At 48.3% G+C, this 25184-nt stretch overlaps 1 protein-coding gene across 1 annotated transcript in view; it reads left to right on the top strand.

Annotated features, from left to right (window-relative positions):
* The window catches only part of Cfap77 (cilia and flagella associated protein 77), a 123450-nt gene extending 101987 nt beyond the window's left edge, over positions 1–21463 (top strand). The window contains exon 6 of the mRNA XM_027423083.2: positions 20612–21463. Within this exon, the coding sequence (XP_027278884.1) occupies positions 20612–20734 (123 nt within the window). The 3' untranslated portion in view covers positions 20735–21463. The remainder of the gene's footprint in view (positions 1–20611) is intronic.
* The last annotated feature ends 3721 nt before the right edge of the window (positions 21464–25184 follow it).

The following is a 25184-nucleotide window of genomic DNA, read 5'->3' as shown; positions in this document are numbered from 1 at the left end:
GCAGGAAGGGGATATTCACAGGTGGCATTAGGAGAATGGAGAATGACTTGGAAGCCTGGTGCTGCCGACCACCCTCCCTACAAACAGCTGTCCCATTATAAACAGATCCAGGCAGGAGAGCTGCCTGGGAGGAGACAGGAGTGGGGACTTTACATAATCAGACACTTTCTGGGGTTTCCTGCTCAGGGTGACATTGATGTTCACAAACAGCCAGAGCTGAAGATCTGGTGCAGGAAGGGAAGGACAGAGCTGGGCTGGGGCAGAGGAGGAAGTGGTGGCCAGTTACCTGGAGCAGCAAAGATGTTTGGAGTGCCTGCCACAATTGTGCTGGAGAAAATGACACCAAGAGAGAGCTGAGGCTGGCATCCCACAGGCCCTGTCCTGCCACTTGATGGCCCAGCCCCCTGAATCCTGCCAGCACCTGGGGATTTTCAGCTTAATCCAGAAGTTTCTTCTTCCCTACTGGGTGTGAAAATATTTTAAGTTGAAAACCAACCAGAAGCTGGGCATGCTGTGAGCTCAAGGCCAGCCTGGTCTACAGAGTGAGTTCCAAGACAGCTAGAACTACATGGTGAGATCCTGTCTTAGAAAAAAAAGAAAGAAAAAAAGAAGAGAAAGAAAACCAACCTAAAATATAGACAGCTTATTTAACATTATTAATATATGTTTATGTTTCTTTTCTTTTTTCTTGAGATAGGGACTCATGCATCCCAGGCTGGCCTCAGACTCACTATGTAGCCAAGGCAGGCCTCACATGCTTATTTTTAAAATTATATGCATGTCTGTGTGATTATGTATGTACATGAGAGTACAAGTGCCTGCGGAGACGAAAGACATCAGATCCCCTGAAGCTGGAGGGTGTGAGCCAGATGTGTACTGTGAACTGAACTCGGGCTTTCTACAAGAATGGTATGTGCTCTTAACTGCTGTAGCGTCTCTCTGGCTCTTGGGCTTGAACTCTTGGTCCTCCTGCCTCCACTTCTTGAGCCCTGGGATTATAGGTTTGCTCCACCCTGCCTGGAATGCAGTGCTGGGGCTTGAACCCATGACTTCATTTGTGCCAGGCAAGCTGAGCTTCCCATTCAGCCCAGCTGCAGATCTCTAATTGCCAAAGATGTTGAGAATCTCATGCTGACTTTTGGGAATGAGGGAATTTTTTTGAGTTTCTCAATGTCTTCATTTAGCTCATCTCCAAGGGAATAAATCTTCCCTAAGCTAAGGAGGACTCAGGGAGGATCCTGTGATGCAAGGAGGAGTTGCCCTTTCTGAAATGTCTCCCTCCATGTCCCACTTGTCACCTCCTGTCAGGGAGCACCAAAGCGGTTGGTGAAATGGACCCCAAAGCTGCTTGACACCCATGGTTCCAGCAGATAAATGGAGTGATTTAGGGGGATAAAGCTGCTGTTGTGGATAAGCTGGTGGGACGTACACAACTGTTACAAGAGCAAACACACCTTCACTGGCTTTCTATGGAGAAGAAGGGACACCCTGGTCTCCTTCCTTGCTCTACTCAAAAGCATCCTGGGAAATGGTGTTTTAGAGCAACACAAACAATTGTGGGAGGTTTAACCAGACTTGTGGGTAGAAGTAGAGTGGGAAAAGGGAAGTGAAGATTAAGTTCTCTGATGTCCTTGGCCCACCTAGATACCAGCCTGGGTGCTTCTGTGAATTGTCCCATTTCATGGTCATCTCTCAGTTCCCTGAGGCATGAAAGAGTCCCATGCCTTGGTGATGGGGAAGCTAAGGCTCACAGGCTTACACATGCCCAAGTTAATAGCCAGCAAGGTACCAGCAGAGACTTGGACTTTGACTGGCAACCTCCAGGGTCAGGCTCTGCAAGAGCTGAGGAGGGCTGAGGGCCTGAAGCGGAGGTCAGGGGTCAACTGTGCTAACTGCAGGGCCTGGGGGGCAGGGTGGGAAAGGCACAGCAGTAAGGCTTTGATGGGTGTCCAGAGTGTCGTGGCCAGCCCTGCTTTGGCTGATTTAAGCCCTTGCTGTAAACCATACATCCCACTGCCCTGAAAGCCATAGGCTTTGATAAAAACCTCTGACATCTTTTAAATTGCAGCTTGGCCCCAAGGCTAAAGAGGAAAGAGGCCATCGATGCCAGGCTCAGAATGCTTTGTTACAAGTGGGAAGCAGACCAACTGTGGGAAATGGCTAAATTTGCAGGCTGAGAACCACAAGCAGGCTCTATAGTGCAGCTTGCCTCATGGCTGCCAACCTCACTGCAGTGTGATCACAGCTGTCGGGAGGAATGGGTGCATTCAAAGCTTGGCTAGGGGCTGGTCATACAGAAGCACAACCTCTGGTCTATATTAGGCCTGGCCATTCCCACCCACAGCTCTCTAGCATAGCTACACCTGGGCTCAAATATTCCAGGACCTGATCTGGCAGATATGTGACAACCTCCAGACCTGTACTTTTGGCAAGCAGTTATCAAAGCACCCTGGGTCAAGGTCAGTGCCACTGCTCAGGAGTTTGAGCTATGTATTTACTAGGATGGGTGTATGTGGCATGCAGCAAGCTGGGCCCTCCAAAGGGAACCAGGCCTGCTAGTGACAGGCCCTAAGGACCAGCTTCTCAGGGATGCTATCACAGAGTACCCTAGGCTGGACAGCCTCAGCAGCAGTTGTAGCCCTCTGGCATTGAAGGCTAGAAATTCAGTCTGCAGCACAGGCAGGTTTCAACGAGCACACCTTCTTACTGTACCCAAAGATGAGAAACATGGGGAGGCAGAAGTGGGGGAATCCTCAGATGGCCACCTGTGTCATCACTGGAGTTCCTGTTGATGACCTCATGTAACCCTAATCACCTCCCAGAGGCCTCCAGTGCCATCCCACTGATGCTTTTACCATGACTGAAGGGGCCCGTCAGTCCTTGGCAACTTCTTTCTCAAGTTCAGTGCAAATCTGTCTCCTTCTGCCTCCCACCTCCTGGTTATATTTCTGGCTTCTGAAGCCCCCTGAATCCCTGGCTCCCCCCTTGAACATGACAGTTTTGCAAATTTCCCAAGGCAGTTACTTTTTCCACAGCTGCCAGGTTCTTGACTGCTCTTGGGGGCAGAGTTCTGAGTGTGAGAAGTAGAGAGTCCTGCCTTGGAACAATAGGGGACCACCCAGACTGTGACCTCTGGCCTTCAGCAATGTCTCCTCTGCCTTTACCCCTTGCTGTGATTTGTCAATTGGAACTGTACTTCTACACATTTCTGAACATGTTGTGGTTACAGATGCTTGTCACATGCCCCAACTTCCCTGTGGGGAAAGCTCCCACTGGAGCACACTCAGGAGAGACTGCTGGGATTTGTGTATCACTTCATAGTCACAATAGTAGCAGCCACCCTGCCTTCGATGCCAGCGCCTGGTGCCGGGTGCCAAGTCATGAGCCTAACAGTGACCCCACAGGATGGATGGACCACATGACACTGACTTTGTATGTGAGAAACAGGCTCCTGGTCACACAGCTGGACAGTGATAGGGCCCAGACTGGAAGTCAGCTGTCTGCCTCCGTACCTACATTCCTCCCCATAGTATGCTAGCGCTGTGTCTCCTGCTGTGGAAGTGTGGCTGACATGAAGCAGACCCCAAACAATAGTTATAAAGTGTTCAACTCAGGGGCCCCAGAACATCTGAATTTCACTCCGGGATGGCTCTGCTTTGCACAACCCTGGAATATCTTATTTCCCCTCACATGCAAACCAATGGGTACCTTCAAATCACCAGGAAGGAGACAGGGTACAGATATTGGAGAAAATGAAATCCTTGCACTTAGAAATTAAATTGAGAAAAGCAGATGAATTTTCTTCTATGTGTATGAGTGTGGGCTGTATGTGACTGTTTTATCTGCATGTATGGCTGTGTACCACATGCATGTATAGTGTCCAGGAAGACCAGGAAGAGGGTGGAACTGGAAGTTACAGACAGTTATGAACAGTCATGTGGGTGCTGGGATTTGAACCTGGGTCCTCAGGAAGAACAGTCAATGTTCTTAACAGCTGAGCCATCTCTTCAGCTCAAGAAGATAAATTTCTATGGGCTCTGCTATCTCAGTGTGGGTTCTTAATCCATCCATCCATCCATCCACGTATCCATCCATCCATCCATCCATCCAGGCATCCATTCACTCATGCATTCATGTATCCATTCATCTTCCCATCCATCCATCTTTCCATCCATTTGCCCATGTGTCCTTTCATCCATCATCTATCCTTTTGTTTTTATAGCAAATATTAGCTAAATAGCCAACTGAACACACTTAATGGTAGAGTTATCCTCAGCAGAGTCCCACCTGTTGATATTTCCTCAGGACACTGTCTAGAACATGGTGTTTACCTTCTTCGTATCTAGCTGAGGATACTTGCTCTGATGTTCCTCCTTGTGACTTGACATTGTTAGCGTCATTGACCATGGAAAAGTTATTCTTCAAAGACACTGGAAGAATGTCTTCCTGATCATTATTCCAGTATGAGACATAGTGACTACAAGCCTAATATCCGCAGGCTGAGGCACTGACCGTTTGAGTGTGGCTGTGGCTGCCCTAGCAGTATTGCAGGAGCTTCTCAACAGCCTATATGAATACTCAATGAGGTGGAGGGAGGCGCCATAAGAGCGGGACAGCAAAGGACTTAATTTACAGTACAAAATCAAAGACTCTGTCAACCGAGGAACGGTGGGCTCAGATAACCACCTGAGAAAGCACTACCGGGGAAATTTCCAGAGAAAGTAATTAAGGAATCCCCATTGGCCAAATTCAGCAGCAAAATTTGGAGCCCTGGAGTTTGAAGCTCACCAGGGATCCAGTGTCTCCTCCCATTTGATCGTTTCTCAAAATGAACAGTTGTCTGGGAAGGGATCGGCTGTGAGCTTCCCTGGCTCTCCCTAGCACACCTCTCCAGCACTGCATGGGCCTGCATGTGTTGTCTTGTCAAAGAAGCTATAGGCAATAAACGAGATGAGTGCTTTGTGAGATGGAGTGAAATGAATGCCCCCTCCTCTTCGAGGACTGACAAGAGCCAGTTAGTGTTTATGGAGTACCTGTGGTGTGAGTGGTTTTTATGGAGTTCCTGTGGCGTCAGTAGTTTTGAGAAGCAACACACCGTGCCCATGGGCCCTGACTTCAGGGTGACTCCACTCCCAGATTCTAACCTAACAAATGCTTTGTGTGCTTGGAGGTACTTTCCTTGATCAGAGAAGCCAACCGGTGCTTAGGCAATAAATCTATGAGTGGCTACTTACAGGGACCAAGTAAGATTGTTGACCAGATGACCATGCTCTTTCCCAAAGAGATGGTGCTGAGATACCCCAGGTCCCCAGGGCTGTCCCATTTACGGAGGGTCCTCAGAAAGGTCTCTTCCAGGCCATCTCCTGTCCTAACTCCTTAGCTTTCTTGAGCTGACAGAGAAAGAAAGCCTTGCTGTCCACTGATAAGCAAACATGACCTTCTATGTTCTGATATTCTGAAGGTGTGGGCAAGCTGAATTTGGGGTACCCACTGGGATATTCCATTGCTTGTTGGTTGGCTAAGCGCCTGTGTCTGGAGGCCTGGGGACACTCCCCCTCAAAAGAATAGAATCAACAGACTCCTATCATGTGGTCTCCGAAAAGAGGGACCCCCCACTTCTCAGCAACTCAGCTTGTCACTGTGTTTATTGACAGGCCCATTGAAAAGAGACCTCCTTGCTGCTGTGAAGTTCTCCCTGTCTCCCATTCACTCCTTTCTCAGACAGTTTTTGAAAGACAAAAAGTCTGCATGCACTCACACACACACAACCCACATTGGCCCCTGGGCCTGGCCCAGCTCACAGAGGGAGAAGGGGTGCAGCCTGGGTGAGCCGATTGCTGAGCCTCCTCACCTGGTCCCACAGTGCACCGCCTCCAATTAAATCAAAACGGTTTGTTTTTAATGGTCTTTTACGCTGACAAGTGGGCGATCATTTTGGGCCCACGAGCTGTCAGGGAGCTGAGGCAAATCCTCCGTTGATAATGCCCAATGCTTCCAATTAGGAGCTGCGGCCGATCCTGGCGCGCTAACGATTCCCCAGTCGCCCCCCAGGCCCCTTTGGCGCTGGCTGTTTCTTCTGCCTTCTCCACCGCAAATTACTGACACAAAACGGAAGGCCCCTCGTCTCCTCCGCCACGCCAGGCCCGGGCCCTGTTGGGTTTAATGAGCCGATGGAAGTTTCGTGGCTCCACCGCTAAATTCTTTTCTTGTTTGACAGCTGCTCGGCTAAGGCGAGTGTTGACCTTATAAAAGATTTAGTGTTTCTCATTATTTTCTGTCAAGCTTCACAGTGATGGGTGGGTGGTTATCATTTGCATCCCAGGGTGTGTGTGCAAGCATCTATGTGTGTGTGAGTGTGCATGAGTGGGTTAGATGGTGGGCTTGAGGTGAAGACAGAAATGGGGACAGAAAGGGGTCTCTCTATGTGTCACGTTTATCCCCCACTTAAGTGGCATATTCCAGTATGACATTATTACTGGGCTGAGGTGTTTCAAAGAGCAGACAAGATGCAAGGCCAAGATGATGGATGTTTATGGGGTTCCCGTGGAGGGAGGCCATGGTGGAAGCACCAGAGAAAGCCGTGCTGGGGCAGATGCTGGGTGGAAAGACCATGAGGATGGTTGGGGGCTGTGCTCAGGATCTCCTTGTGAGGGAACTCAGTCTTTCCTCACAAGCATATGGCCACAGCTTCTCCACCCCTGCTCCAAAGCCTGCTAAAGACTGTGACAGTTTTAAAGACAGACATATATATATTTTAATGGCTCACAACACTCTCCTTTAAGATACTTATGGAAGCATGCATTGGTCCTGATTTTATTCTGGCACCCATAACTACTAAGAGTGTTCTGTAACTAACAAGGATTGGGGAGTCCATATTCATGCCTTTGCCAAGCCCTGCTGATCTCCTGCTGCCTCTTGAATCAGTATGTTCCATCCAGCCAGGAAGAGATGAGCACCCCCCCCCACACACACACAATGGGTGTCCCAGGGACAGGTGACTTGAAGCTACTTAAGCAGGTAGGGTCTACATTCATTTTGGTTGCCTTGGAGGATGCTGTGAGGAACCATTTAAATACATCTGTTAACTAGTTGTTTTCCTAAATTCTTTTTTTTTAAATGTCCCATCAAGATGATTATTCATGCAAAAGGAAATAAAATTTAACTCACTATACCAGGTAGTGGTGGTACACACCTTTAATCCCAGCACTTGGGAGGCAGAGGCAGACAGATCTCTCTCAGTTTGAGGCCAGCCTAGTCTACAGAGCGAGTTCCAGAACAGCCAAGACTACATAGAGAAACCCTGTCTTGAGAAAAGCAAAACAAAAAACAAAAACAAAATAAAAAACCACAACTGTATATATATTATGTAATATATATACATACATAAACATATATATGTCTAAAGAAAAACAGATAAACTGGACTTCACCAAAATTTGAAAAAAAATGTTATTATTCCAATACCACTAACAAGAAAATGATAAGAAAATTGGGCTTGGTAGTACACACCTGTGAATCCACACTGGAGATCATAATTCAGGGTCATCCTTGGCTTTGTGGTGAGTTATGGGCTGGTAAATCATGTCTTGTCTGAGACTTGCACCTATGGATATATGAGGATATATGGCAACTCAATAATAAAGACATAGATGCCCCAAATTCAACATGACCTGAATAAACTGTCTGAAGATGCCAATCAGTACATAAGATGACCAGCATCCCTGGCCACTAGAGAAATGTGGGTCAAAGTCACAATGAGCTGCCCTTGCACCCATAAGCATGGCTGTAATGAATGAGACAATATAAGTGTTGACAAGACTGGGAAGAAACCAGAGCACCCATGTGTTGCAGGTGGAAATAAAAAATGCCCCACCCCACCTTGCAAAAATACTTTGGCAGTTTGCTAGAACCTTAGACAGAGTCCCATAGGGCACAGAAGTTATCTTCTTATGTATACCCAAGAGGTATGAAAAAATACAGCCACACAAAGACTTGTACACAGGCATTCCTAACAGCATCCATGATGATAAATAAATAAATGAGAGGATAATGGAAATGACTCAAGCATCCATCTGTTAATACACAAGTAAAGGAAACACGGCCTGTCCATGCAAAGATGTATGACACCGTCATGAGAAACGAGGTATGTCCATCCTCCAACCTGGGCAGGCTTTGAAAACATCATGCCAAGAGATAAAAACGCCACCACCAAGAACCACAGGTGGACAAACTTCAAACCACACCAGTGCACAGGGGCAGGAAGCTGATGGTGACTGTAGAGGCTGGGGGGTGACTATTATCGGGTCAGGTGTGTCTTTGGGGGTGGGGAGAGATTAAGACAGTAGTTTATAACCTATACATAGGCCCAAATAATTGATTTCTACACTTAAGCTAAGAAAATAGTCAGGTCTCCAGGCTCCCCCTCGTGTGTATGTGTACACACCTGTGAGGGGCTGTGCTCGAGTGTGTGCACAGGCGCCTGTAGCGGGGAAAGGATGGCTGTGGGTGTTGTTCCTCAAGTACTGCCCAACTTCCTTTTCTTGTCTCATTGTTTCAAAGCAGCATCTCTCATTGGCCTAGAACTTGTAGATTTGGCTAGATTTGCAAGCAAGCCCCAGGGATATACCTGTCCCTGCTCCCCCATTCCTGAGATTATAAGAATGTGTGCCACTCTCTTAAAAAAAAACAAGGGCAGCAGCAACAACAACCCCCATCCCCCCCAAAAAAAAACCCTGTGAACTGGAGTCTAAACTATTTTCCAAACCCTTCAAGCCTCTTGAAACAAATAGTTCCCTTGAGTGTGAAGAGCAACTATTGTGCAGACCCTGTCCTGTGGAGGCCAGAGCAGGGTGCTGGTTGACCTCTGACTATAGGAGTCCGGTGTGCCCTTAGAGCTCACTTCCACAGCAGGCCTCATGTGTCAGACTGGCAGTGGGACCTGACCTGAAAGTCAGACTGCTACTTGTGACCGAGGCTGCCAAAGTATTTATCTGCCTGCAACAGGGAACACCTTTGTTGTGCAATTTTTTTTTTCATCTGTTGCAGACTGGCCTTACCCAATCCCAGAGCATGATGGAGAGAGCCTGGCAGACTCTCACTTGTTTGTGTGACAAGTGAATGCACACGAATGTGAAAGCTAGAAGTCAACATGGATGTCTTCCTTGATCACTCCTCATCTTCTCTCTCTCAGGTTTCCAACTCTGCTCTTTTTAAATTATTTTATTCATTTATTATTGTGCATGTGTGATGTACCTGCGTGGTGAGAGGGCCATGGCACGATCGTGGAGGTCAGAGGACAACTTTGTGGAGTCAGTTCTCTCCTTCCATTTTTATGTGGGTTCCAGGGATCGAACTCACTTTCCCTCCACTCACTGACCCTCCTCCACCTTATTTGAGGCAGTGTCTCTCACTGTACCTGTTGCTCACTGATTTTGCCAGTCTGCCTATCTCTGCCTCCCCACTGCTGGGATTACAGGGGAGTGTTGCCACACCCAACTCATATGTGGGTGCTGGGGATCAAATTCAAGTCTCATTTGCAAGCACTTTACTGATTGAACCCCCTCCTTGGCCCCAGAGTCTCATTTTCAAAGGCACAATTGCCCATGATTTCTCCTGGCCTGACGAGTCAGTAGACGAAGAGACAGACCTGCCTTTCTGTTCTGACTTTTACACTTAGTAGTGGGACCTCTGCAGGCTGGTGTCTGTCTCTCTTGCACTTCAGTCCCCTCTCCTGTCGAGGAAGGGTGGTCCTCTCTCAACCCATCCCCAATTGTGAGTCAAGACTAGTGTGGTTCAAAACTGAACAGAGCCCTTGTCGGGAGGCAGGAAGTTTGCTTGCACAGCCTAGTCGGATGTTCTTTGAAGCCTCAGCATGTGTCAGCAGGGAGGGTCGGATTCTGTGTCCTTGCTCCATCTATTTTTGGAGCCAGTAGCGGAATAACAATTTAGGGGACCAGATGTCTCAGGAGAGATTGTTCTCCTCATTAATTACTTAAACCACAACCTGCTACATCACAGGGGAGGCTCTAGTCTGCTCGACACAGAGGTCTTGCCCAGACTAGTGTTCTGCTGGGGCCTCTGACCTCCAGCTGCCCTGAACTTGACAGAAATTACTGGCCTGGGACTGATCCATAATTTTCAAGTGCCTCTCATTAGAGCAGACAGCCCCTCAATCTTTACAGCAGGATCTCTCTCCCAGTCACCTGAGCAGTTGTCATTTAAAAAACTCAACTAAACCTTGGTGCCTGTCACCCCCCTCACCCCCACCCCTGAGTTCTTCAGCAGATTCTCCTTCTCTCTCTTTTCCTACTCTGGCTGTTTCCTTCAAGCCTCTGTTTGCCTTGTCAGGCTTCAGACCTATCCCTGGAAAGCTTGGTATCCAGTTGGAGACTGTGTCTGGCTAAGGAGAGGAGCCAAGTGTCAGGGGGCCCAACCATGGGTATGGGTCAGAACCTGGGAGTCTAGTGTGCTCAGTGGAAATTCTGCTTGGCCTAGGAGTGTGAATTCTTGTGGGCTTGAATTTTCTTGACTATTGTAAACATGGAAGGGGTGGGTACACACACACACACACACACACACACACACACACACACACACACATACACACACACACACACTACCACCACCACCACCACCACCACCACCACAAACCCACCACAGCCCCATTTCATCTCTGGTACAGTTGAATAAGCAGCTGTAAGACACCATTTTGGTGCTTATGGCCAATCCTGCTTGCCCTGGTCCCCAGAGGATCCCTGCTGTGATTGCTTAAACTCCCCATCTGTAGCAGAGGCTCAAGCTAAAAAAATATGAAGCAGGCAAGAGAGAAGGAGAAAGCAAAAATGCTATCTGCCCTTGACCTTGAGCATGTATATCCAGGCAGCCAAAGATCATATGCACTTGACTGACACTGCATGTCTTTATATGTCTTCCATTTTTCATATAAAAATGAGGCTGGAGAGATGGCTCAGCCTTTAAAAGCACTGGCTGCTCTTCCAGAGAACCTGGGTTCAATTCCCAGGACCCACATGGTGGCTAACAATTCTAATTCCAGGGATCTGATACTTTCTTCTGGCCTTTGCCAGCCCTGCATGCACAGATAAACATGTAAGCGGGAAAAAAAAAGCATACACATAAAATAAAAATAGACCTTTAAATGGCATCATGCTTGTGTTCTATTCTGTAGCCATTTTCTGTGATGATTTTCATACAACCCCATGGCTCTGAAGCTTCTACAAGTTGATTCAGATCAATCTGGAGCAGGCTGTTCTGTAGAGTCTGATCCACTGCAGTGGCTACTGGCCATGTGGGTACCCAGCCTGTGCCGTGTGGATGGAGCCACTGGTGCGTTGAATCCATGGCTTTATTTGACTTTAGCTCACTGGGATTTAAGGAGCTGTATGGGTTGAGGGGTTGCTGTGCTGGAGGTACCCTCTGCAGCGTTCACGTAGGCAGATAGGGTATCCCCTGCCTCAGTCTGTCAGGCTCCATCGACCTGATCCCCATCAAGGAGGTGTGCTCTGGGTTCCAGGGTTCATTCCATGTCACTATGAAGCTGCCTCATATACAACTCTTAGAGGACACTCTGAAGAGTCTGTCTAGGTTCCCATGTGACAATGAACCCCGGATTCACAGGGTGTGAATAAGTCCTACCTTAGAGTCCCAACACCTCCCAAAGTGGCCTAACCACTAGCAGATGTGTGTTGTATGGGGAGGGAGCACTCTCTCCTGTGTCTGTGTGTGTATTTGTATGGAGTGCAGAAATCAACTCTTTCTGTTGCTTTTCACTTTATTTTTGAGACATCTCTCCCTGAATCCAGAGCTTACCATTTCAGCTAGACTGATTGGCCAGTGAGTGCCATCATATCTGGCTTTTATGTGGCTGTTGGGAGCCTGAATCCAGGTCCCGATGCTTGGGCAGCAAACACTCTATTGATGGCACCATCTGGTCAACCTCTCATTTTTGTTGTGATGAGTTCTCACTAAATAGCATGGGATAGTCTTAAACCTTTAGTACTTCTTTGCTTCCCAATTGCTGGGATTGCAGGTGTTCCTCACTGTAACCAACCAGCAAACATCCCTGTGTTTAATATCAGACACTGTTATTGCTGATCTGATGGGCATGCAGTGGTGTGTTTCTCTTGCCATATATCACTTCCAGATCTCATGTCCCTAGGTCTGCTGGCCATGGAGGCCTCTACTCTGGAAGCTGCCTGCTCATTTCTTCCACCTGTTCTTCCATCACCACAGGGAACACATCCCTTTCCCTGGCCAGCTCTACCTCATCTATGTGGCTCTGCATACAAGTCTATTCTGCTGGCCCCGCCATTTCAGTCTGCATGTCTGTAATACATACTCTCTCATAGAATAAACTTGGCCCAAGGGGAAAAGTGTTTTGAATGAGGTGTGGTGGTGTATACCAGTACGTGAACTTGAAAAGCAGAGTTAGGAGGATCATATGTCCAGAGTCATCCTAAGGTATAATGTGAGCTCAAGGCCAGCCTGGGCTAGATATTGGGGGGAGGGGTTAAAAGAGAATGACAAAGAGGAGAGGATGCAATTATATTCTCAAAAAAAAAACATTTTAAAAATGGAATGGTATATATGCTACAGTTGCATAGCTTAGACTCCTAACAGCGGGAGCAGGAGCTATCTCTGACTGTGTTGCCTGGTTTTGGGACACTTTCCTCCTACGAAGTTGCCTCATTCAGCCTTAATAGGAGAGGAGAAGCCTAGTCTCACTGCAACTCAATATACCATGGTTGGTCGATATCCACGGGAGGCCCGCCCTCTTCTGAAGAAAAAGGGAGGAGGGGAGAGAGGGGCAATTGTGATCGGGATGTAAAAACAAAACAAAACAAATGAATGAATAAATAAATAAAGGAATGGTCAAAATTTACAAGAGGAGCTAAAAGAGATTTAGATGGGAATTACTGGAAGCAGGCAACATGCAAACAGTGAGGCCAAGGGCAAAATTATGGGAACACCAACAGCACAAGGAAGGGCAGGTACCCAGTGTGGAACCTGTTCCCCAGAGCCTATGAGAAGAGTACGGCTGCCTGCAGGTGGAGCCTAGGGGAAGCAGGGCATGGCAGAGACCAGAGGGCACAGGGCAGGCGGCTCTGGCCCCAGCTCTCCCCAGGCTCACTGGAGACTCAGAAATCTGCTTTCTGCTTCTGGGCCAAGAGTCTCCACCTGCAGTGGATTGTAGTCCCCAAGTCTCTGCCAGCCCCAAATATCTGAGACTCTTTTATTCGATTCAACTGCAGAGAACAAAGGCATTGCCTGTGAGGGGCTGGTGACCCCTACATACACTGGGGACACATCTACCCTGGCATCTGCTGTCAGCTCCCTGCTTGGGCTCACTGACCCAGGCCACACTTGTTTGCTTTCATTTTCTTTAATTTGCCCAAATTCTTTCCACCTTAGACCTTAGGTTAACCCCTCCTGTCTGGGACATTTTTCTTTTTCCTTCCCCTGGCCAATGTTCGTCATCTTCTTTAGAGACCCTGCCTCTCCCCATAAAGTTAGATATTCCTGTCCCAGATGTGGTGTAAACTGTAATTCAGTAATTGTGTGCTTAGCAACTGTGTCTCTGGGGAGCGATGGGCAACGTAGGCAAGGCTTGTCCTGTCTTCCTCTATGGGCACTGTGCTGCAGACTCTCAGGGCCATCTTTGAACAAATGTTTAGATTTGTGTAGCACCCTGCCTTTAAGCAGGGCCACACCTTTGTTGACCTGGGGTAGAATTACCAGTTTGCCGGTTCCCATGTTGCTAGTGAACAGTGGCAATGCTTCTTATTTACCTGCATTGACCTCAGAGTGGCTCAGAGCTTCACTCGGCAAAGCTGTCTCCTGCCAAAGCCATTACAGTTTCTTAGCTCCAGGCAGAGACAGACTGCAGATGGCTTAATTTAGAAGCATCTCAGAAGGAATTCCTTACTCCACCGCTCTTCATCATTGACTCCACAGGGCCTCAGGGTCATGACCATGCAGGGGCTCTCAGGCTGCTGCTTAATGGGATCCTCCAGGGTGGCGAGTGGCTCCTGTGTAAGGGGAGCCATTGAAAAAGACATGAGTTTAACCCTGAAGCCTAACTTGAGCCTCTGATCCTCCTGCCTCTGCCTCCCAGTGCTGGGATTTACAGGACTGTGCCACCATGCCCAGTATATGCAATGTTAGGGGGATCTCATGCATGTTAGGCAAGCACTCTACCAACTAAGCCACACCCTTAGCCCCCTTCTCTTTCTAGAGGCCTATTTACTTGAGTTGGTTTCTGAGCCACCAGGCTGACCACTAAGCAGATCCCTTGAGCCTCACTCCTCAGGCCATTCCAGGCCAGGAGGTATACAATAACTCTTCCTTCTGCTGACATGACTTCCCTTCTAGAGCCTACCTTCCCATCCCAATACTGCCAGGTCCACCTTCACTAACCACCTGAGGTCACATGAATTACATCCCTTTTATCCACACATTCCTCTCTTTATTGGGCTCACCCTGTTTAAACACCTCATGCTGGAAGAAGGCCATGCCTTCGGGAACCCTGGGGCTTCATGTGCATGCTTGCCCAAGCTGCCATTGTGGGTAAGTCCAGTGCAGTGACTGGCCTGTGGTGCTGTGCTGTGACTTGCTCCAGAGTGAGTCTGGTGCTACTGAGGACAGAGCAGATGTGGAATGCCTGCTGCCAGACTCTAAAAAGGACTGCCCATACTCCACACACCCAGTCAGCAATCCCATGGGAAATGGAGCTTGGATTGATGACAGGTAAGACACTTGAGTTTAGTTTGTTGTTGTTGGCACACACCTTTAATCCCAGCACTCAGGAGGCAGTGGCAAGTAGATCTCTCTAAGTTTGAGGTCAGTCTGGTCTACACAGTATATTCTAGGACAGGCAAGGCTATGTAGAGATACCCTGTCTCAAAACATCAAAAAACAAAACAATGAAGAGATGTAAGCTTAACTATGACAGTAGACAGTGCTTAATAAATGTATTCTAGATGGATGGATTAATGCATGTTTCTACTTCAGTGGGATTGTTTGGTAAATGAAGTTTGCAAAATGAACACATCTTTGTGTGGGGATGTTTGTGTTTTTTAAGTTTCAATTTATTATATATATTGCCAGTTTGTCCATGTATTTTATCACAGAAACAGAACTCCATACTTGGTAAACTGTTTGCCTTACAAGCATAAAGATCTGAGTTCTAGCTGGGAGGTGGTGATGCACACCTTTAATCCTAGCACTTGAGAGGTAGAGGCAGGTTGGATCTCAGTGAGTTCGAGGCCAGCCTGGTCTACAGAGCAAGTTCCAGGACAACCAAGACTACACAGAGAAACCCTCTCTTTCACTGACAAAAGTAATTTTAAGGGAGAAATCATTTTAGCTCACAACTCCAGGTGACAGTGCATCATTGCTGGGAAAGTAAGGCAAGAACTTGATGTAGCTGTTCACATCTACAGACAAGATCAGAGAGAGAATGAGCACATGTGTCTAGTGCTCAGCTCCCTCTCAACATGTAAACAGTTTAGGACCCTTTGCCTAGAGAATGGTGTTGCCCCACTATGGGCTGGGTCTCCCCACATCAAGTTCTCCCACAGACATGCCCCAGGACAAATGGATTTAGACAATCCCTTCTGAGAGTCTCTCTTCTGGACGATTTCTTGATTCTGTCAAATTGACAATCAAAACTAGCCAGGATAGTGACTGTGCTATCTCCTTGGGCCCCACAAAAGAACATTTCTAACAAGGCTTCACTATAGTATGTGAGCCAATTGAAATGCTCCATGGGGCTTTTGTCTCCTGCAGGAGTGAGTGCCCAGGTCTGCCTCGGGGCCTATGTTCTTCTTCTGAGGCTCCTATAACAAATAAACCCAAGCTCAGGGATTAAACCACAGAAATGTATTGTCTCCCAGTTCTGGAGAAGAGAAATCAAAAGGCAAGCTATGGACTTCTTCCAGAGACTCTAGGAGAGGGCCCATCCTGCCTCTTCCTCTAGGCTCTGGTGGCTCCTGGCATTTCTGGACCAAGGTCCAGCATTACAAACTCTACTCCATCGTTTCATGGCTTCTGTGTCTTCTTGTCAGGGATGAGGAAATGGCTCAGCTAGTAAAGATAATTTGCTTCAGACCTCCAGAACCTGTGTATAAAAACCAGGTAGAGACAAGCAGACCCCTGGAAGCTGGAGTCAGCTGGCCTGGCTTCTGTGGGGGAAGTTCCAGGGCAGTGACACCCTGCATCAAACAAGATGTGGAAAGCACCTAAGGACCCACACTCAGGCTGTCCTGTCATCTCCACCCTCACACCACACGTGCACCTGTACCCACAAGAACACGCACACGTGCGCGCTCGCACACACACACACTCACACTCTTAATGTAAAGACCAACCAACAAACAAAAATACTATTCTGGGCTGGGGAGATAGATATCTCAGTGGCTAAAGTACTTGCTCAACAAGTCTGAGTACCACGTTTGGATCCCAGGACACACATGAAGAAGCCAGGTGTGGCATCAGGTACTTGACATCCCATTGCTGAAGAGGTAGAGACAGAGCTCCCTAGCCAGCCAGCCTAGCTGAAAAGGTGAGCTCCAGGGTCAGTGAGAGACCCTGTCTCAAAAACTGTGGTGGAGCACAATTGAGGAAGCCATCTTCTGTCATGGCTGGCTTTGAACTTGATCCTCCTGCCGCTGCCGCCTGAGTGCTGGGATTAGATATGCCAAGCCATGCCTACATCTTTTTTTCCTTTCAAAATTATCTTTTATTTTTCGGTGTTATAAAGCCACATGTGGTTTTAAATTTTATTATTGTGTATGTGTGATGGAGATGTGTGTGGAGGTCAACTTTGTGAGGTTGGTTCTCTCCTTTCTGTGGGGATCCAGGTTGGAACTCAGGTCATCAGGCTTGGCAGCCAGTGCCTTTACCCCTTACCCATCTCATCATCCATATGTATTTATTTTAAAACATGGTTTAGGTGTTGGAGAGATGGCTCAGCTGGTGAAAGCAATTGCTGCAGGGCTGGAGAGATGGCTCAGTGATTAAAGAGGACCCAAGGTCAATTCCCAGAATCCATATGGCAGCTCTGTAATTCCAGTTCCAGGGGATCCAACGCCCTCTTCTGACAGCTAAGGGCACCAGGCACATGGGTGTGGTGCACAGACATACTTGTAGGTAAAACCCCACATACACATGAATAAGTAATAATTTAAAAATTTAAAAGTACTTGCTGCTCTTGCAGAAGACCAGGTTTCAATTCCTAGCAACCACATGGTAGCTCACAGCTGCCTATAGCTTGAGTTCAAGGGGATCTGACACCTTCTTCTGGCCTCCATAGGTAGTACATACACATGATGTACATATGTGCAAGCAAGGCACTCATACACATAAAATAAGAGTAAATAGATATTTAACATTAATAAAAATTAAACAAGGTTTCATTAATTTCCCCAGCTAGCCTAGGTCTGTACATCTTCTAGCTCAGCCTACCCAACAGCTGGGATTATAGGAGTGTGCCGCCATGCCCCACAGAACACTCTTCTTGGGAGAAGGAAAATTATTTTTACAGTGACATTATAACAACATGGAGAGTTGTTTTGCATAATGTTAAGCATTTTGTAAAACTGTGCATAAGTTATTACTATTACAGAAACACACTTAGGAATAAAATGCTTATATTTTAAAAGGCAAAGTGGACCGATCACCAGTCACTAGGGACAGAGTTCCTATGGCCATAATGCCTCCTGGAGACTGGGAAACCTAAGAATGAGCCACAGGATGACCCTTCAGCTGGATGGCCAAGGCCCCGAGACTCACTGTCCCACTCTCCTGAGATGCTTCAGCTGTCTTTTGGAAGCGAAGGGTTTCTCTGCCATCAGTTCCCTGTGGGGCCACCCTGGCCCCGGCTCTGCTCTGAGGACTGGTTTCCTGCATGATGGGCACCAAGTCAGAGGCTCCCACTACCTTCTTTCTTCTCCTTCTTTCTGTCTAACATTTCATCCTCCTTCCTGCGTGAAGGCTGTGAGATGATTCGGAGGACATGATGCTCAGTCGGTAAAGCGCCTGTTGCCAAGCGTGAGGACCAGAACCACTGTATAGAAGCCAGTTGTGGTGGTGCACGTGTGTCACTCCCACCCCCCACCCCCCCTCCCCCCACCCACTCCCCCACAGGGGAGGCTTCAGAAGCAGGCACACCCATGCTCTAGCTAATTGGTGAGCTACAATGGGGAAAAATAAGGTGGCAGGGCCAGAGAGGGAGAGATGACTCAGCAGTTAAGAGAACTTGTTCTTTAAGAGGATCCAAGTTCAGTTCCCAGCGACTCAGAGTCACCTGCAACTTCAGATCCAGGGGCTCTGACAAACTCTTCTAGCTTCTGCAAACTCCAGCCCATAGTGGGAATACGAACACACACACACACACACACACACACACACACAGAGAGAGAGAGAGAGAGAGAGAGAGAGAGAGAGAGAGAGAGAGAGAGAGAGAGAGAGAGAAGAGAGAAGTCTAACCCAGACATACACCTACAAGGCTGACCCAGCCTGGGTTCTCCATGAGGACCTCATGTCTGAGGCCCTGCATTAGCATGATGTCACCAGTACTCCTGACAGTACAAAACCATGTTGGCCCTTTACTCCAGCCACCCCACCCCATCTTGAACTTGAGATGTAACTGAGCTGGGTAGGTGGGCAGGCCCTCATTTTGCTTAGGAAAGCCCTCCACATCCTTCCAGCTCTCCCCAAGTCTTTTCTCCAGGCCCTCTCCTCTGAGCCCACCAAGCCTTGGGTTAGGTTGTTATCACTGTATTCACCTATTCTCGATGACTGTAAAGAAGTAGCCTGGAAGTTGTTGGGAGACACTTGCTCTCCTGCAGGGCTGTCAGTTCCAGAAGGGCAGATCTGAGTGTGTCTGTCCCAGAGCTGTGTTCAACAGATATGAATGTGTGAGTGAGGGAGAAAACACATAGAAGTTATCAATGGGCAGCTAGAGTCTACACTCTTCCTGCCCTGAGGGTATCCCAAGGAGAAATGCCATGTTGAGGATGCTGCACTGTTGGGTGGGGTCTCTCCGCATTTGGAACTAACTAGTCCAGGGGCAGCAGTAAGAAGAGGCAGGTTCTCAGCTGCCACTACTTTTGGAGAGGGGAGAGCAAGCTAAGCAGCTGATGGCATAAAATCCTGCCTCTTTTTGGTTTTAGATTTAAATTTATTTTAATTTTTTATTATTTTTTTGTTTTTGGTTTTCAAGACAGGGTTTCTCGTGTAGCCCTGGCTGTCCTGGAACTCACTCTGTAGACAAGGCTGTCCTGGAACTCACAGACATCCACCTGCCTCTGCCTCCCAAGTGCTGGGATTAAAGGCGTGCACCACCACCACCTGGCTAATTTTTTTTATTTTTGTGTGTATGAGTGTTTTGCGTGCATGTATGCCTATGCAGCATGTGTGCACGTAGAATCCAAGAGGACCAGAAGAGGGTATTGGATTCTCTGAGACTGGAGTTATAAGCCAGTGCTCTTAACTGCTGAGCCCTTGTCCCTTTAAAGTTTTGTACTTTGTGGTGCTGATTATGAAGCCAGGACCTTGCAAAATCCAACACTGAGTTACTCCCTGAGTTACTCCCCAGTGTCTCAAGACAGGGTCTTAAATACCGAAATTGTCACTTTGGGAACTTGTCTCCCTCCTACAATTTTGTTTTGTTTTGCTTTGAGACCACACACTATCTCATATGGCCCACGCTTGCTAAACTCATTGTGTAGCTGAGGGTGATCTTGAATTTCTGATTTTTCTGCCTTTGCCTCTTAAGTACTAGGATTACAGGCTGAGTTTTATTTGGTGCCAGGAATGAAACCCAGGACATCTTGAATGCTAGTCAAGTACTGAGCCACATGCCCAGCTCTCACTCAGGCCTCTGTTATTTTCCTGCCATTGTAAGGCAACATGTTCCTGTGCTCTGGCTCTGGTACTCTCGGGGGTCTTATTTTCTACATAGGAGAGGAAAAATTAGATTGTCCTCTTGGGGAAAGAATCTCCCTCTCTCTCTCTCTCTCTCTCTCTCTCTCTCTCTCTCTCTCTCTCTGTGTGTGTGTGTGTGTGTGTGGTGTGAGGAGAGAGAGAGAGAGAGAGAGAGAGAGAGAGAGAGAGAGAGAGAGAGAGAGAGAAAGAGAGAGTATGTGTAGTGTATATGTGGAGGAGCTTGCTGGAACCAATTCTCATCTCCTTGGGGTGGAACTCAGGCTTGCTTGGCAGCAAGTGTCTTTACTCCCTGAGCCTCTCTGGCCCTTTTTGGGGCAGAGTTTTAGATGGTAGAAAGTCACCATGTGAAGGTTGCCAGGTCCTAGGGAATGTCAACTCCAGTCACTGTTGGGTGACATCTATCAGACAAATATCCTCCCTAGCAATGAGCTGGAAAGAACCTAAAAGCTACCAACTGGCAGCCACTGTCCCTGGCGCCTTTGCCCTGTCTCCTTCAGGCCCAGAGCTAGGGCTGGCACTGTCCTACTTTCCCAGTCACAGCTACTGTCATTATTGCTCTGGGACTGAGTCTTGGGGAGGGATGTGGGAGCACAGGACTGTCTCAATTGACTGAGCCTGAAGCACCTGTTGTTTCCCTCTGTCCACAGGCGAGCTCCCAACTTTCAACATTCCCCACTGAGGCCGATCGCCAGCGAGCTCTTAAGGCCCACCGGGAAGAGTATGCCGTGCGCCAGGGCCCCCTGAGGATGGGCAACTACACCCACCCCTAGCCCTCCCCACAGAGGGAGCCTTCTTGATGCAGTAGAAAAATCCCCAAAGAATTCATTTTTCACACCCAAACTCCAGGAAGACACTCCCACATTCTGACACAGCTCTGCCACAGGGACCTCAGATTTTTAGGTTACTTATTTTTTTATAAGAACCCCGAGCCTCCCCACCCTTTCTGTCTTGTCTAACCCCAATTTCCCTCTGCCTAGGGAGCCACCATTCTCCTCCTCCTCACTCTTCTCCACTCTTCTCTCCTCTTTCCCCTTTTTCTTCTTTTCCCCTTTCTCCTTCCGTTTTCACCTCCTCCTCCTTTTCCAGGAGACCCACTCGGCCTATTTACAAGACTTACTTTACAAAATAAACCAAAATTACAAGGAAGTATTAAAATAAATAAATCCAGGCTATGAGTCAATTTCATAGCCCTGTCTACCAGGCACCAAGAATGACCTGTGTATTTACTACAGAAAGAATACCACCCCCCCACCCCCCACAGGCTTTGAAAGCCCTCATTTCATATTCCAAACATGAGTTTTAATTGCCCTTCTGGAGATGTCTGGGGTCTCGACATGGCAGGATTCTCTCTCTGGGACCCCTGACAGCAGGAAGAGCCTGCAGTTCATTACTCAGGGCCAGCCCCCACCCTTAGTGCTATGGACCTGTCAATCACACAGACCAGCATGGTCTTAAGACTACCTGGATGTCGCTCACCCCTCCAAAGAAGAGCACCTTGTGTGGGGGGGAGATGTGTGGGGGGGTGTCTGGGGGACTCCAGGGGTGGAATATCTTGGTATCTGAATCCCATCTTTCCCCAGTGTCTTTGGCTTCTCCCCACAAATTACAAATTACAAATTACAAATTTAAATATAAAAGATAACTTGCCCTCTTCACCTTGAGTCTTTATTTGAAATCAAACTGTAAAGGGAAGGGAACTAACTTCAGATATAGATGTTGTTACACAGAGACTTTCAAGGTATGCCAACCTCTACTCCATGCCCACAGATCCCTCCCTCAGACAGGCCAGGTTTTGAGCCTCTTCAGAGTCTGTTCTAGTCAGTGTTCTGTTACTGGGAAGAGACACCATGACTTGTCCTAGTACTTGATCTGTAGACCAGGCTGGCTTTGAACTCACAGAGATCTGCCTGCCTCTGCCTCGGAGTGCTGGGATTAAAGGTGTGTGCCACCACCGACTGGCCCACAACAACTCTTATAAAGGAAAATATTTAATTGGGGTTGGCTTACAGTACAGAGGTTTAGTCCACTGACGACATGGCAGGAACCATGGTGGCATGTAGGCAGACATGGTGCTGGAGACATCGCTGAGAGTTCTATGTCGGGATCTGAAGGCAGCAGGAAGAAAGACACTGAGTATGGCTTGAGTACTTGAAACCCTAAAACCCACCCCCAGTGACACATTTCCTCCAACAAGGACACACCTCCTAATGCCTGCCAAGTAGCACCACTCCTTAATGACCAAGCATTCTAATCTATGAGCCTATGGGGGCCATTCCTACTCAAACCTTCCTGGAGCCCCAGGCAACTGGGAGTTCTCAGGACTCACCTAGGCCCCTGCCTGCCTGATGCCTGAATTGGGAGTCTGACATTTATTCACCTCTAACCAGCCTGAATATACAGAACACTCTGTTTCCCCCAAACCTGCTTCCTCCTCTGTCTTCACACGTCATAAGTGACACCAGGCACCCAGCTGCTAAAGCTCAGACTTTCCTTTGCTCAAGTCCCTTCATCTTTCACATGTCATCCACAGAGAGCTTCTGGGGTGTAGGTCAGTGGGTAGAGTGCTTGCTCAGCTTGTACAAAGCCCTGAAGTCCATTCCCAGCATGGGATAAAATGGGTATAGAGGCACACACCTCTAATCCCAACTCTTGGGACATAGAGGCATGAGAATCAAAGTTACATAGTAAATTCAAGGCCAGCCTGGGTTATGTGGAACTTATGTGGTTATATGGTCTTAGAAAAAGAGAAGAAGCTGGGTGGTGATGGCGCACTTGGGAGGCAGAGGCCGGTGGATCTCTGTGAGTTCGAGGTCAGTCTGGTCTACAGAGTGAGTTTCAGGACAGCTGGGGTTACAGCCTGTCTCAAAACAAAAACACTCCCTGTTCTGTACTGGCCTGCCCTTGATGTTCTGACAGGGTACATCCTCAGCTATAGCCACTAGGAGCACCACCTGTACATATTCACTACATTCCCTTTTAAAAGGACCCTGCCCCCTCCCTCCTCCCCCTCCCTCCCTCCCCCCCTTTCTCTTCTGTTGCTCCTGTCCCTAGAGGCCAGTCTCCCCTCTTCCCTCCCACTTTCCCCATTCCCTTTCCCCTAATAAAAAACCTCTCCGTGTGAGCTCTGTTGCATGGTGTCTTTCTCTCTCAGGCAGCGTCTTAAATTTTACACCCCCCCCCCAAAAAAAAACAGAAAGAAAAGCAGGGCATAGTGGCACACACTTTAATCCCAGCACTAGGGAGGCAGAAGAAGGTGGATCTCTGTGAGTTCAAGGCCAGCCTGGTTTACAGAGTGAGTTCCAGGACAGCCAGGACCGTTACACAGAGAAACCCTGTCTCAACAAACCAAAAAAGAAAAAAGAAAAGAAAAGAAAAGAAAAAAAACCAAATACAAGGAAAAGAGAGGGAGAAAGGGAAGAAAGCTATGTGGCTGAGGTTCACCTGGACACTGTCGATGTCTGCAAAGCTGGCGCCCCAGCAGCCTCTCTCCAGCTCCACTCCCTCCATCTGAGTTGCATCCCAACTCAGAGAAGTTCAGAAAGCTCCTAGCTACCCACCCCCTGGCTTCCCAGCTCCTCAGAAGCTTTGCTCTAGAGCAGGCTTTCAAGTTCTGTGACTTCTGAAGGCAAAGCCAAGGTCCAGCTGGGACATCCCCAGGCCAATCACTGAGTCACTTCCTACCTGAGTCACCTCCTACCTCTGGCCCCTCCTCGTTCCCCGCTGGACCTGCTCACTTCTGCCTCAGGCTTAATGCTTGTTTTCTTCTCTGTCTGCTGCACCTGAGGTTCACAGTGTCACCTGCCTCTTCCTTGTCTTTCAGATCTCATTGAGTCCCTCCTCCCACAGACCCAAGTAAATTCACACTGGCCTATGTGAACTGTTTGCAGCACACAACCCCACTCAACACACAACAGTTTCTTTACTGGCTCACTGCTGTCTTCCCTCCAGAGGGACCCCACCACTGCCATCAGGGATCTCAGATGCCAGAGCCAAATCCCATGGTCATGGGCCAGGCATCTAGTAGGTGTTCAGGGCTGTCTGCATAGTGGCCACTGATTGGAGATCCCCTGGGCCTGGAGGGTTCTGTAGGTGTCCACGTTGCTACATACACCACATACACAAATACGCAGTACATACGCTTGCACATATATGCTCACATGCAATGCACCCCTATGCTGCAACTCACTAGCATACTGACCCCCTTGGGAACATGGTGCAGTAAGGCTGTGAAGGATCCTACCCCACCTATGAGCTCGAACTCTGTTCTCACTCCCAGAGGGAAACAAGTCTCCTGACTCATTTGGCTAAAGCCATCCTGAGTGTCAGAGCCAGATGGAGATGCAGAAGTGAGCCAGAGATGGGGTCAGCCATGGAGCCAGCAAATCAGGGCCGCTGTGGCTAAGAACAGGCAGCCAGCATGATCTGGAGCCAGAGTCCTGACCTCTGAGCCTGAGTGTTAGGCAGGGTGCTGCTCCACACCCGCCCCAGTTAGAGTAGGCCCTTAGAGAATGTGTAGGATGTGATAACGTGATAAACTGTGGATAAACATGAGGTTTTGTTTTCTTGCACTACAACACACTGGGGCTAAGTCCTTTGATGTAGGATGGGCCCATGTTCAAAAGACAAGGAAAAGATAGTTGGGATGGAGCCAGCTTCCAGAAAAAGAAGCAGCTGTATAGGAAGCCAGATAATTTTCCAAAGCACTCCCTGCCCCCCTCCCCCCAAAAAATTGGGCTTTGGGCTACTAAGGGTGGGGTTAGCCTTGCTGTGGCATTGAGAAAGTAGTTAGCAATACCAGGGTGGCTTTCCCCAGGACCTCGCTGAGGTAGTAGTTGGGCTAGGCCAGCACGCACTGAAGTGTTGAGGTACTTCCTTTATTCAGCTATTGTTTGCCTGGCACACTGTGCCACTTGTGAGGCCTGGGGCAATGCCTGGGTGCTGACCCCATGGGCCACGCTCAGGATCAGGGATGGATCTCAGTGAACTCAACGAAGATCCTCAGCTCCTTGTCCTACAGCACCACCCACTGGAGATCCAGAGGCAGAGTCTGGAGATTCCTGGGCCAGCATGCTGGGCTCCGCTGACCTCATCAATTATTTAAGCCTGTACAGAGCTCTGTGTCTGGGTTTGGTCTGATTCTACTGCTTCAAGTATCCTGCCACATTATCCAAAGCCCTGTCCCCACTTGGGCCTGGCTTGGGGTCTGGATGCAGCTGCCTG

The sequence above is a fragment of the Cricetulus griseus genome, chromosome 6 (assembly GCF_003668045.3).
Source record: "Cricetulus griseus strain 17A/GY chromosome 6, alternate assembly CriGri-PICRH-1.0, whole genome shotgun sequence".
Lineage (NCBI taxonomy): Eukaryota > Metazoa > Chordata > Mammalia > Rodentia > Cricetidae > Cricetulus > Cricetulus griseus.
Note: the sequence above shows the minus strand (reverse complement) of the source record. Positions and strands in the feature narration are given on the sequence as shown.